The following is a 13,333-nucleotide window of genomic DNA, read 5'->3' as shown; positions in this document are numbered from 1 at the left end:
TTTCAGGGCCGAGTACAATAACCTCAGTTTGCATGTAGATTTATTTTTCACAGCAGCTACAGCATCCAGAGTCGTTCACAGTGAAGAAGTAAAATTATTAACAAGATAATCGACTTCTGCAGAGAGTATCTCAGGCAGCTGCTCCGTGTGGGCAGAAGATAACAATGGATCAATTATATCCTTTTTAACTTTACTACAGCACTTTCAGAAACAACTTCAGTTTCAGGTCCCTCTTCTGTGGAACCAGCTTCCAGTTTGGATTCTGGAGACAGACACTATCTCTACTTTTAAGATTAGGCTTCACACTTTCCTTTTTGCTAAAGCATATAGTTACTGCTGAATCAGGTGACCCTGAATCCATCATTCAAGCTGCTGCACATCTTTTTTTTTGACTGGTCGTAGTGATCCACCTGGCATTTTTCCTCAATCCAGGCCTGCTGACATCATGTGATGGTGTGAAGCTCAGGCTGTTGTTTGTTGTCATGGAGATTTGTAATCTTTGCAACTTATTGTCAATTTCACGACTTTTAAAACTGATAAATTCATCCGGTGTGTTGTGTCCTCTTGTGTCTTTTTGTGTTTTGGTGCAGATAAATTTAAAGGTCCGGCTCTGACAGCTCAACGGAAACACTGATGCCAGTGTAGATTAAGGTTTTTTTGATGGGTTGTGTTTTGGATTTGATCTTTGGCCCTGAAAGCAGAATCTGCAGGTGAGGTCTCTCAGCTCTGTGAGCCTTTCTTCACTTTTCTTTTTATACTACATTTCCCAGGAAGCACCGCAGCACCATGTCCTCTGAGCAGCCCAGCATCAGAATAATGCCGGAAAATGCGGCAGAGTGGCTCCATGTAAGTAAAACCAAGTCCCTCCTCCTCCCTGACAGGTTGCCATGTAATTGGCTGAGAGCAGCGTGGGCTGTCCCTCCTGGTTCCTGCGGTTTGACCTTTGGTCCACCATCCCAGTATCAATCTGGTTCTCCTGGCTGGTTTGATTCAGTTCTAAGCAGTAATTCCTCATACATACACAGACACATTCTCACACAAACACACTCACATAGGCTCAGGTTACCTTCATGATAGTGTCAGAAATTCTGAGTGACTGAAATGTTTTTATTTTAGGGTTTTGTAACAGAGGAACAAATACAGCTCGCATATGTGGAGCTGGAACAAAAAAGTTTCTATTATCATTACCACTGTTATTATATTTTAGTAATACATGTGAATCGTGTAGTTGTGTTAAAATATTGGAAGTGAACTGTTAAACCACAGCTGTAAGTGTACGGCCAGAATGAATGTTTCTGTGATCAAATACTTATAGTAAATAAAATAACATGAATAAAGTTAACAGTCACTGTGGTCCCAGTGTGGACAGGAAGGAGAGATTGTATTTCTTTTATTTTTTCTGATTACTCAAATTCATTGACTTGTATAACTATTTCCTTTTTGTCATAGGACTATACCAAAATAAAAGCTCTGTTACCTTTTAGTTAATCTCATGTTATACTCAGCTCAGGAAATGGAACAATGATCAGATGACTTTTTATTTGTGTTTAAAAGCACAAAGACTTTACAACATGTGAGATTTGGTCTTTGCTCCTGACTGTGACCCACACACCACACGATCAGTGGACTCCTGCTCATAAAGTCAAGTTGAGCTAGTGTGCACTCTGAGCATGTGGACAGATGTACAGGTAACTCAGCGCAGGTAAGTAAAGACCTACATGAGCATAGCTTCTGTAGACCGAGGTGAGATAAGGAGAAGTGTGCAGCTGTCCACATACCCAGCTCAGTCTGATCGATCAATAAGCGATACCCGTTCAGTCAATAATTAACTCCTGTCAGACGCTGTGGCTGCCTCTCTCCCTCCTCACATAGTATTTTTGTCACTGCTGGGCTTCCTTACTTTGACAGAAGCTCCACAGAGACGGAAACATCTGCTGCAGCTTTTTGTCACTGCCTCTGCTCTGCCTCTCAGGTATGAAGCTGCTGCTCTTTCAGCTTCTCTTTGTGCTTGTGCAGCTTTCAGCAGCTTTCTTGAAGTCGCATAGAGTTTCCTGAAGTTTCGGGAATCTTGGAAAACTTCAAGCTGCTGGAGGTGAACGTGGCAGCGCTGCAGAGGAGTGTGTGTTTGTGTGAAGCTGCACAAGTCTCGGTTCAATTCTTCTCTGCAGAGCGGCTGTAATCATTAACATGTGAGCTTCACTGTGAGGTTAGAAAAGCAGCTGCGAGTGCTGACGGTGAACTTTAAACAACCCTCCAAACCTTTAATGAAGCTTTTTATACTTCATTAAAGTTCAGAAAAAGTAAAGGTTCTTCATTTTGAAGCCATCACAGATTCAGAGACTGTCACTCTGTGTATCTCTGCTTTTTCAGTCTCTGTTTACTTTATGCTGATGATGATGAGGATTACAATGAAGGGAAACAGTTAAACACGCTCACAGTTTGTGGGAGACGGCTGCAGTTATTAACCCTGTCCGCCCTGGAGCTCCTGCCTCTCGTGATATCAGAGCTTTCTCTTGCTTTGGGTCCGTCTGAGGCCCCGGTTGGCATTTTGTTTGACTTTAAGTTTGCTCTTTTCACTCTTGGGTTATTTTGTGTCGTCGGCCTTTCTGAGTGCTATCGTCCTAACAGGAAATAAGAGAACGTTTAATGTTGATGTCATGAGCTCGTGTGTATCGGTTGGGTCACATCCATTCTAAGCTGGATAAACGTTCAGAGAGGATAAAGACATGAAACACTGTAAAAACGTCTGCAGGTCTTTTTTCTCAGGAATATTTCTGAACTTGTGAATTTTATGCATCGCAGTCACAGTTGATCAAAGTCCCTAAAGTTTGGTTTGCCTATCACCCCTCACATTTCCAGATGTTTCCAGATTTTTCCATCCATTTTATTGATTATCCTCAGTCAGCTGAAGCTCTTTCTCTCTCTTGCTCTCTCTTTTAGTCATGTTGTCCTTGGCCGCCCACTCGCTCTGTGTCAGGGCCACCGGTTACCAACAAAGCCTGCACTCCATAGCAACTGTCATCTCCGGGAACAAAACGTCCAAGTAAGTCTCAACCCACCAGAACGGCTTCTGAGTCCGTTAACTGTCTGACCTTTGACCCCAGCCCTGTGGCTGTGTGTGCAGAATAGTGAGGGAGAGACTGAAGAAGGAGGTGGAGAAGATGGCGAGTCAGTTCTCCGGGTTCAGACCGGGCCTGGTGGTCCTGCAGGTGAGAGCCTGAAGCGCCCCCTTCTGGATGGAGCGATACTTCAAACCGATTTTTTTCTAACAACCTCACAGTGACCTGATCAGGTCGTTCTCTGAGCTCCGCCATCATAACTCAGACTAGACTTTACCCGGGGCTGCTCTCTGCAGTTTACCTGTGCACACCTGTTGTCACCTGTCAACAAAAAGCAGCTTTGTTTTAGTGTTTGTGACCAGATGAAACCAGTCAACTGAACTTTGACCTCCACTCCCAGCTCAGGCTGGAGCTCCTGGTCCTCTCACACAAACACACAAACATGTGACTGCCTCCCATCTCGTTTCTGTTTACGACAGAGCAGTGACCAGGTGACGTGTGCACCTCAATGATATTGTAATGACCTGGCTGGGGTTGTTAGCCAGGTGCATTCTGGGTATTGTGTTGTCTCTGTGTTTTCTATCGTTCTGCTAGTTCATATGTGTTGATTTGCATGTTGTGTTAGTGTTATGTTAATGTAAGCCACAGTGAAGTTGATGTGTGTTCTGTGGAGGGGGGTGAATTGGTATAGTTGGCTGACACCGCGACTCTATGTGGTGGGAGCGTGATAGGGGTTCGGTGTCAGCAGTGTTACGTGGTGTGAAAAAATACGGCAAATAAATGACTGGTGTGAACCACTACTGCCTCCTGCTGGATCATTTGGGGATTATCAGTCTGCTGCTGAGACGCTTGGGGTCGTGCGGTGTATGAGGCACGAGCGCTCTCCACTCGCTGTGAAGTGTAGCGATAGCCGCTAGCGCCCCGCTAGCCGTTTTAGCTAGTGAGCAGTTTAGCCAGTTTAGCTCCACTAACCCACGGTCGTTACAATATAAATGACAGAACATTAGAAACACCTGTGACTGCTGAGTGCGTGGCCATCATTTTCAGTCTGTTTGTGAAAAATGGGACAAACCTCCAAAATCTTACAGCAGTTTAACCTGAGGGGACAAAAACGAGCGACCAAAAATCAAAGAAGTTCTGTCAGTAAAATTAAAAACACGAATGATGTAGAAATAAAAAGCCGCAAATAAGTCGGGAGCAGCTCAGGATCCTCCAGGAGGAAACAAACATGTCAGAGAATGAGAAGGATGCAGGATCCTGCAGGATGGCTATTTTTAACTGTATGTGTGTGTCACAGGTGGGAGACAGAGATGACTCTAACCTGTACATCAGCACCAAACTGAAGGCTGCAGCTGAGGTGACCAACATACACACACTCGTTTTCCTATCTTAGTGAAGACATGTAATTGACAATATTTTCCTTAGTTGCTTACCCTAACTGTTACGAACCATCTCTGCTAGGGGTTAAGGGAGGTAACATAAATGAGATTCTCAAGGGGAAGATCGGAGTCGAAAATGTTTTATTACAAAAAAACTCAGAGAACTGAAAAATAATAGCAGCATTTACTACAAACAAACAAACAACCGATGCAAAAACAACTTCCTCGCTTAAAGCTTCAACCAGTAGAAATCAAAATTAGCCCCATGGGCTGTAGCACAACTAACATTACTCAAGAGAATCTCAGTCGAGACAGGGATTTACAAACAAGGTTACCAGACAGAAGCACGCAGACTGCACACTCAGTTGAAAACAGCAGACCCAGAATGAATGTTCTTCAGCCTTTTAAATAGGGATGGGTACCGGTGTCCGGTGCCATGATGGCACCGGTTCTGACATAAACGGTAGTAACCAGACCGAAAAGCAGCGCACATTTCGGTGCTTTATTTCGGTGCGTTTTTTTCCTGAGCTGTGATACACTTTAGATTCTAGCCAATCATTTTACGTTTCCGAGGATAGTAGGCGGGGCCAGGTACGTACGTTCTGTTAGAGCAGAGCTACAGATTAAAAATGTCCAAGGCGAAGCGGTCAAAAGTCTGGCTGTACTTCATAGCAAAAGATGCAAACTCAGCAGCCTGCAACAAGTGCTTTAAGCTGATACTGTGATACTGTCAAAGGAGGTAACACCTCAAATCCGATGAAACACCTGGCGACGCATAGCGTTTTTTTTAAAAGCCCAGAAATGCGCCGTATTTGATAGCTTGCCGCGAGACCTCACACCGAGCACATCTACTGCCGGTGTTCCAGATCAACTGGCGTTTAGATCAACTGGCGTTGGTCGAACAGATGTGTGGCAGTCTTGCGTTTCAGGAGCTCCTACCGACAAACCAGCAAAAAAAACGCCAAATGTGTCATCTGTGACACTTGTGAGGTTATCTCAAACACACTCCGTCAGTCTTGATGCTGTTGAACAACAAAATGTTTAAAAATGTGGCGAGTTTACCTGGTGATATCCTCATGCGCGACGCGATCGCGAAAACAGCAAACAAGTAACACCACGCCGTTGTTGTTCACAGGACAGCAAGAGTAAACGATCGGGAGACCCTTGTCGTCGTTATCGTTCCACTCGCACGGTTTATTTCACCGAATTCAGCGTTTTTGCTCCACAACTAAAGCGAGCAGTTTGCTCTGTGCACTAACATGGACTCGAGTCAACCAGCGCCACCTCTGGCCAAGTGCCACAGCCTACAGCCAGATCAACCTGTGACACACATCTGCACCACGTTTGAATTCGTGTCATGCACATTTGTACCTTTCAATTGTGTGTTTGTGCGTCATGCAAACAAACCTTTGAAATGAATGAAATGATATCATGTATTTAATATCAGCCTACATTTGTACAAAATGCCAAATGACATACACATAAGAATCACCATCCTGATATCAACACTTTTGCCCATACGAAAAATGTCGTGAACACACTAATATTTCACCAGTGTTGTAACATCACATGTCGTTAGCGTAGTCTGTCTGTGTCTTCCCTCTGCAAACAAACATGTTAGAGTTGGTTGTGATATACAGTCTGCATAAGTGTGGTCAATCTAATAAACATTTGTAAGGAGATGGCAGTTACTGTGAATGTACAGCAGGTGATTAGTAATAAACAGCCAGACAATGACTCTGACAATCTCATTCAATCTTGCAGATTGCACCTTCTGTGGAAAGTGGTACCACACAGTGTGTGTGGACTTCCCCTGTGCAGAAGGCGACTACAAATGTTGTGGGTGCTAAATAAACAGAAAAAAGTGATCCCTGTTGTCTTTGCTTACTGATTGTTTTCAGTGTTGACAATCCACATTGCTGGCATTGCATCTTTCAACATGTTTGTGGGCAGATTTGGATGTACCAGGGGTAAGTGCAGCCACTCAGCCTCTACTCACTGTGATCATAGCAGCAGGTGCAGATGTGTCACAAGTTAATCTAGTAGTGGGCTATGGTCATGTGTTAGTGGTGGGAACAGTCATATCCACTCACTCTCACTGGCTGTTTATTACTAATCACTGTGTAACTGCTGTGGATTCACAGTAACTGCCGTCTCCTTACAAATCTTCATTAGATTAACCACACTTATACAGACTGTATATAACTCCAGCCATGTTGATGAATTGCCTATATTGGCTGGAAATATTCATTTTCAGGGAAAAGACACAGACAGACTATGCTAGCGACATGTGATGTTACAACACTAATGAAATATTGATGTGTCATATTTGTCCAAGGCGTATTTCATTGTTATGGAAAAAGAGAATATTAAAATCATGATGACCAATTGGAGTGGTGATTTCTATGACTTTGTGTATATAATTTGGAATTTTGTACAAATGTAGGCCAATAAGGAATATATGATATCATTTCATTCTTTTCAAAGGTTTATTTGCATGACGCACAAACACACAATTGAAAGGTACAAATGTGCATGACACGAATTCAAACGTGGTGCAGATGTGTGTCACAGGTTGATCTGGCTGTAGGCTGTGGCACTTGGCCAGAGGTGGCGCTGGTTGACTCGAGTCCATGTTGGTGCACAGAGCAAACTGCTCGCTTTAGTTGTGAAGCAAAAACGCTGAATTCGGTGAAATAAACCGTGCGAGTGGAACGATAACGACGACAAGGGTCTCCCGATCGTTTACTCTTGCTGTCCTGTGAACAACAACGGCGTGGTGTTACTTGTTTGCTGTTTTCGCGATCGCGTCGCGCATGAGGATATCACCAGGTAAACTCGCCACATTTTTAAACATTTTGTTGTTCAACAGCATCAAGACTGACGGAGTGTGTTTGAGATAACCTCACAAGTGTCACAGATGACACATTTGGTGTTTTTTTGCTGGTTTGTCGGTAGGAGCTCCTGAAACGCAAGACTGCCACACATCTGTTCGACCAACGCCAGTTGATCTAAACGCCAGTTGATCTGGAACACCGGTGGGTTGCCTGTTATGCAACATCTCCCAAAAACACGAAGAGGAGAGTCCTGGCCCCTAGCCCTGCCAGTGTAGCAGAAATGATGACGGATGATGGTGGCAGCAGCCGTTCTTCTCTGCGTGAGTAGCTAATTTACGTTGAGTAGGCTAACCACGTTATTACATTAATGCATGTAAGGTGAGCTAGCAAACATCATCATAGCTACATGCAGCTGTCTTCTTGTTTGATGGCAGATACTCCCTTCACCCTGGCTAAAAAGGCTAAAATGACCAAAGAAAAAGTGGAAAACAGTTAAACATGAGAGGTTTTTGGACAAAGTTTGTGTTTTTTCCATTGTTTAAGCACTGCTTCCAGCCAAGAGTGATACCATATATGCCCCATAGCTGCAGAAAAGGCTAACATTGTTATCTTTTTACAAAAAACAGCTGAACATGAGAGGTTTTTGGACCAATTTTGTGTTCTCCATTCTTTAAGCACCGGTTTGACCACCGGTTTGAGCACCGTTTGAGCACCGGCACCGTTTCAAAAGTACCGATTTGGCACCGGTATCGGATAAAACCTAAACGATACCCATCCCTACTTTTAAAGATGCAAGTGTGCCCAATCAGTCACTGATTGGTCTAGCATCCCTCAGCTGGTCCAATAGACTTTCCCTGGAGGTGCAAGCCACAGGTTCCCAGGCAGCCAATTGTCTGAGTGTGTTGTCACACTCAAATTTGCTTGAAGGAAGTCTGGCTCACTTCTTCCAAGGCTAGGGGCCGTAACACTAACCTTAACCCTCAGCTTAAACCTCAGCCTCAACCTAACCATAACCTCTGGTCCTTCCGTACACACACATGCACACACACACACGCACACAGTGGGCTGATGCAGCTTCACTTTGTTTCCTGCAGGTTGGAATTGAAGCCAAACATATCCGGCTGCCGAACACAACCACGCAGGACGAGGTCTTCATGCATCATCTTCATCGTCATCATCTTTTCTCCGTGACGTGATCGAAGGTCTGATTGGTTCTTGTTTTCTGTCGCCCTGCAGGTGCTGCACAGCATCATGTCTGTGAATGAGAACGCGTGCGTACACGGTCTGATCGTGCAGCTGCCATTGGACTCCGCAAACTGCATTGACACTGAGTTCGTCACCAACGCTGTGTCCTCGCAAAAAGACGTAGATGGGTCAGTGAGCGCATCACTTCCTGTGTTCATCACCAAATACTCATCACTAACACTGTGTGTGTGTGTGTGTGTGTGTGTGTGTGTGTGTGTGTGTGTGTGTGTGTGTGCAGGCTGAGCTGCATTAATGCAGGTAAACTGTCTCGAGGAGATCTGAATGACTGCTTCATCCCCTGCACCCCCAACGCCTGCATGGAGCTCATCAGACAGACAGGTAGCAGCACACTGGGAACACTGGGAACATTGGGAATTCTGAGAACATTCAGAAAACTGGGAACATTGGGAATACTGAGAACATTCAGAACACTGGGAACACTGAGAACATTCAGCACACTAGAAACACTGGGAACATTGGGAATTCTGAGAACATTCAGAAAGCTGGGACTATTGGCAACACCGAGAACATTCAGAACATTGGGAACACTGTGAACATTATGTCATTCGTTGAAAGTGGCGGATGCGTCTCCTGGGGATAAACGGTGGTTAGGTGTAAAGACCTGCTGCAGACACATAATTGTAACCACATGATTGTAAATCTGAAATCATGTGTTTGTTGTTCATCAGACATACAAACATCATCACTGACAGTTCCAGTAAACACCTTTGCCTGTGACTTCCTGTACCTGTGCAGGCGTGTTTGTGGCGGGGAAGCACGCGGTGGTTATTGGTCGCAGTAAAATCGTTGGCGCTCCGATGCACGACCTGCTGCTGTGGAACCATGCCACTGTGACCACCTGCCACTCAAAGACACCTGACCTACCTGAGCAGGTAACAACATGCAGATACGAAATAAATCATGAAATGAATAAAAGCTAACCTAAAAAGCAAAATTAAAAAGTTAAAATTCAAACAAAATCACCTTTAAAATCAAACAGAACAGATTGCCTCCATCACTCAAACACTTCTTGCGTCTGCAGGTGGGCCGGGCTGATATCCTAGTGGTGGGGGCCGGCAGAGCAGAGATGGTGAGAGGAGAGTGGGTGAAGGAGGGTGCCGTGGTCATTGACTGTGGAATTAACCATGTCCCCGGTATCAGCATCCCCTTACGCTTATTGACTTCCTTTTTCCAGCCAGCAGCTTGTTTTTTTTTTCTTTTCTTTTTAACCAATCAGAAGCAGGATTGTTTCCACAGGAACCCCAGCTGGGTGGAAACAATCCTGCGAGTGAATCAATCCTAAAATGATCTGCAGTGGAAAATATAAACCAATGACCAAGTTTAGCTCTGAGCTTTAAAACTGTAATTCTTTAAAATGATTCACTCTGTGACCTTTGACCCCTGCTACAGATGAGACAAGGCCCAGCGGTAAGCGAGTGGTTGGAGACGTTCACTACTCCTCCGCCAGTCAGAGAGCAGGATACATCACACCTGTTCCAGGAGGGGTGGGGCCAATGACGGTGGCCATGCTCATGGAGGTATTTATTTTATTTTATTTTATTTTATTTATTTATGTTTTTATTTTTGTTTTACTTTTCAGTCTCATCAGATTTTACTCTTTTACTTTTGAGCATTACATACTTTTATTTTTTATCAAATTCAAATGAAATCAAATCATTTTAGATGCATGAATGACAAAAACTTAAAACAGGTTAAATGATCTCCTCATAAGAGCTCTTTCATCCAATCAGACACAGCTTTTGTGGTTCTGTACATTACCACAATTAATTTTAAAGGAAACAAGTCAGATCCAGTTGAAGAGTAGACTTTCAGCTTTAAGTTGGGTTGAACAAAAAGATTGCATAAAAAGGCGATAAATATTTTTTAACACAATTCCTTCATTTCAGGGGCTCAGACGTAATCTGACAAATTAAATAAGTGAAAATAAAATATTCATTTCTAACTTGGTTGAAAACTTATTGCTGGCACTGACAACCTGAAGTCATGGACATCATGAAGTGAAATGCTCGGTTGGGTTAAGATCAGCTAACTGACTTGGTAATTCATGAATTTTCCACTTTGCTTTAATAAACTCCTGGATTTTGACTGTATTTTTGGGTTATTGTCCATCTGTATTATGAAACACTGTCCAATCAACTGGACTTCATTTAGCTGGATTTGAGCAGACAGTTTGTCTCTGAACACCTCAGAAATCATTTAGCTGCTTCAGTCCTGTGTCATATCATCAATAAACACTAGTGTCCCAGTGCCACTGGCAGCCATCACACTGCCTCCATTGTGTTTTAATCAGAATCAGAATAGTTTAATCATCCCTAAGGAAATTATGTTGGTTGCAACCACTTCAAGACAATAACAGTAACAGGCTGAACTAAATTAAATAATACAATATTTTAGAACAAAATATAAGAAATAGGTCCAATATATACAAATATGACTTTTACAGGAGGAAATTGTGCAAAATGTGTGCATGATGTAGTATGCTTTGGATCATGTGCTGTTCGGCACCGTCTCCCCACCTTTTTCTTAAACTCATCTGTCCAAAGAATGTTTTTCCTGAACTGTGCTGGCTTTTTTAGATGTTTTTCAGCAAAGTCCAGTTTAACCTTTCTATTCATGAGGCTTACAAGTCGCTTGCACCCTGCACTGAACTCTCTGTATTTACTTTCATGCAGTCTTCTCTTTATGGTAGACTTGGATATCCGTACTTTTACCTCCTGGAGAGTGTTATTCACGTGGTTGGCTGTTGTGAAGGGGTTTCTCTTCAATGATTCTGTAATCATCCACCACTGTTGCCTTCCGTGGATGTCCAGGTCTTTTTGCATTGTTCACCAGTGCTTTTTTTCTTTCTCGGCATGTACCAAAACTGTAGATTTTGCCACTCCTAATATTGTATTCTCTAATGTTTTTATTCTGTTTTCACAATTTAAAGATGGCTTGTTTCACGTGTATGGAGAGCTCCTTTGACTGCATGTTTTCTGCTCAAGAAAAATCTTCCAAATGCAAGCACCGCACCTCAAATAAACTCCAGGTCTTTTATCTGCTTAATTGATAATGACATGAAGGAGTTGCCCACACCTTCCCATGAAATAGCCTTTTAGTCAACTGTCCAATTACTTTTTATTTTAAAAACAAGTTGGCACATGTTGAGGAGCTGATACTCCTAAACCCATCATCCAATTTGAATGTGGATACGCTCAAATGAAAGCTGAGGGTATCCACATTATGTCCATGTTCGTCATATAACTATAATTGGAATATGTTTCAGTAAACAGGCAAAAAAAAAACTCTTTTTTGTGTCAGTGGCCAAATATATATGGACCTGACTGTATGCTATATGTGCAGAACAAATTGAAAACAGTAGAAAACATGGAGCCTGATGGTCTAAGATTTAATAGGTACAAAAGAAAATTGTCTGCATATCGGCTGATCTAGTTCAGTTGAAAATGTAAGCAGCAACTTGGGAAACAAACACACAAATCTGAGGAGTTTCGAAAATGGGGAAATGGGGTGAAAATGGGGGTGGTCTTAAAATCGGAAGATTGGGAGTGTTGGCAGGTCTGACGGTTAATCGGTTCCTATTGTGGTTTTTCTTTAATCGGTTCCTATTGTGGTTTTTCTTTGTTTCAGAATACGGTGCAGAGTGCTCAGCGCTTCCTCCTGAAGTTGAGGAGATGAAACATCGACACTGACGGGTAAAACTCGGCTCAAACTTTCAAATTCCAACCAGGGTTTCCTCTAAATTCATCAGAGCTAATTTATTGTCATGATCAGTTTTTGTCACTGAAGGACACTCTGCAACCAAAAAAACTGCACATGTATAAATGATTAAATGTATTTTTGTTTGGGTTCTTATAACTGACAGTTTCTTCACTTTGTTTGTATCCCTGTAGGCAGACAGCTGTGGACAGGTGAACAGCTCATACACAGAGATGACATCGTCAGAATGAAAGCAGAAACACTTCTTGTTTCAGAGGCTGAACTCGTCCGTATTTTTTCTTTTGTCTTAATTTTTTTCTGTAATTTATTTTCTGATCTGAGAGATTTCTGACGTCTGTCAAAGTTTGACTGTGACTCCAGCAGGACCTCAGAGTTCAGACGCACTGAGCTCGATGAGGCTGTGGGTGCTGCGCTTTCCTGCAGTATTAAACCAGGTGTAAGTACATGCCCAGCATTTATTTATTTTCATTCTTTTGTTACTTTGATTTTTAAATAGTAAAAATCGTTTACCTTCTTGTATAAAAAAATCTCTGACAGTAACAGTTTCTGTACTTTCAGTTTAAAAGAAGTGATGGATAAGAACTTCGTGGGGCTTTTATTGTGAAAAGCTGCAACTTTGACTAAATCGAGCTTCATATGAACATCCTTGAATGCAAGGATGTTCATATGAAGCTCAATTGAGTCAAAGTTGCAGCTTTTCACAATAAAAGCCCCACGAAGTTCTTATCCATCACGTGTTCACCTTCAAAATCATCAGCAGCTTTGTTTGCTCAGGGATCAGAGGTTGTTGTCATGGAAACATCGTCAGCTGCTTCCTGCTGGCAACTGAAGTCAGGCAGACTAACCAGAGATTTATGAAGGATCAATGTATTGGTTATTGGCAGAAAAGATCATATAATATTATTTTATTAGAACACGTGTTTGAGGTTTCATCATGCAAATAACGTGTAAATCTGAAAATTTACTTCTAATTGTACTCTGTCTAAATGAAGTGTTCAATAAAGTTAAGTATTCAAACTCATTTATACATTCTGTTATTTTTATTAGAGACACAAACCTGAAGAACAAAAACATC

General features: G+C 42.6%; 1 protein-coding gene across 2 annotated transcripts; it reads left to right on the top strand.

Moving 5' to 3' along the window:
* The first annotated feature begins 474 nt into the window (after positions 1-474).
* On the top strand, positions 475-12,856 carry LOC113037487 (C-1-tetrahydrofolate synthase, cytoplasmic-like). 2 transcript variants are annotated; one of them, XM_026194628.1, is made up of 12 exons: positions 475-1,702; positions 2,941-3,043; positions 3,125-3,209; positions 4,357-4,416; positions 8,370-8,423; positions 8,512-8,648; positions 8,759-8,859; positions 9,277-9,413; positions 9,563-9,674; positions 9,931-10,058; positions 12,169-12,233; positions 12,432-12,856. In XM_026194628.1, exons 2-11 carry the CDS (start codon positions 2,943-2,945, stop codon positions 12,214-12,216), a joined length of 963 nt encoding a protein of 320 aa, XP_026050413.1. In that variant the 5' UTR covers positions 475-1,702; positions 2,941-2,942; the 3' UTR covers positions 12,217-12,233; positions 12,432-12,856. The 2 variants fall into 2 exon arrangements, with proteins under 2 accessions (XP_026050413.1, XP_026050412.1); XM_026194627.1 differs by lacking the exon at positions 475-1,702 and adding an exon at positions 1,769-1,972.
* Positions 12,857-13,333: the final 477 nt, after the last annotated feature.

The sequence above is a fragment of the Astatotilapia calliptera genome, chromosome 15, assembly GCF_900246225.1.
Source record: "Astatotilapia calliptera chromosome 15, fAstCal1.2, whole genome shotgun sequence".
Lineage (NCBI taxonomy): Eukaryota > Metazoa > Chordata > Actinopteri > Cichliformes > Cichlidae > Astatotilapia > Astatotilapia calliptera.
This window is presented reverse-complemented; position numbering and strand designations above follow the sequence as displayed.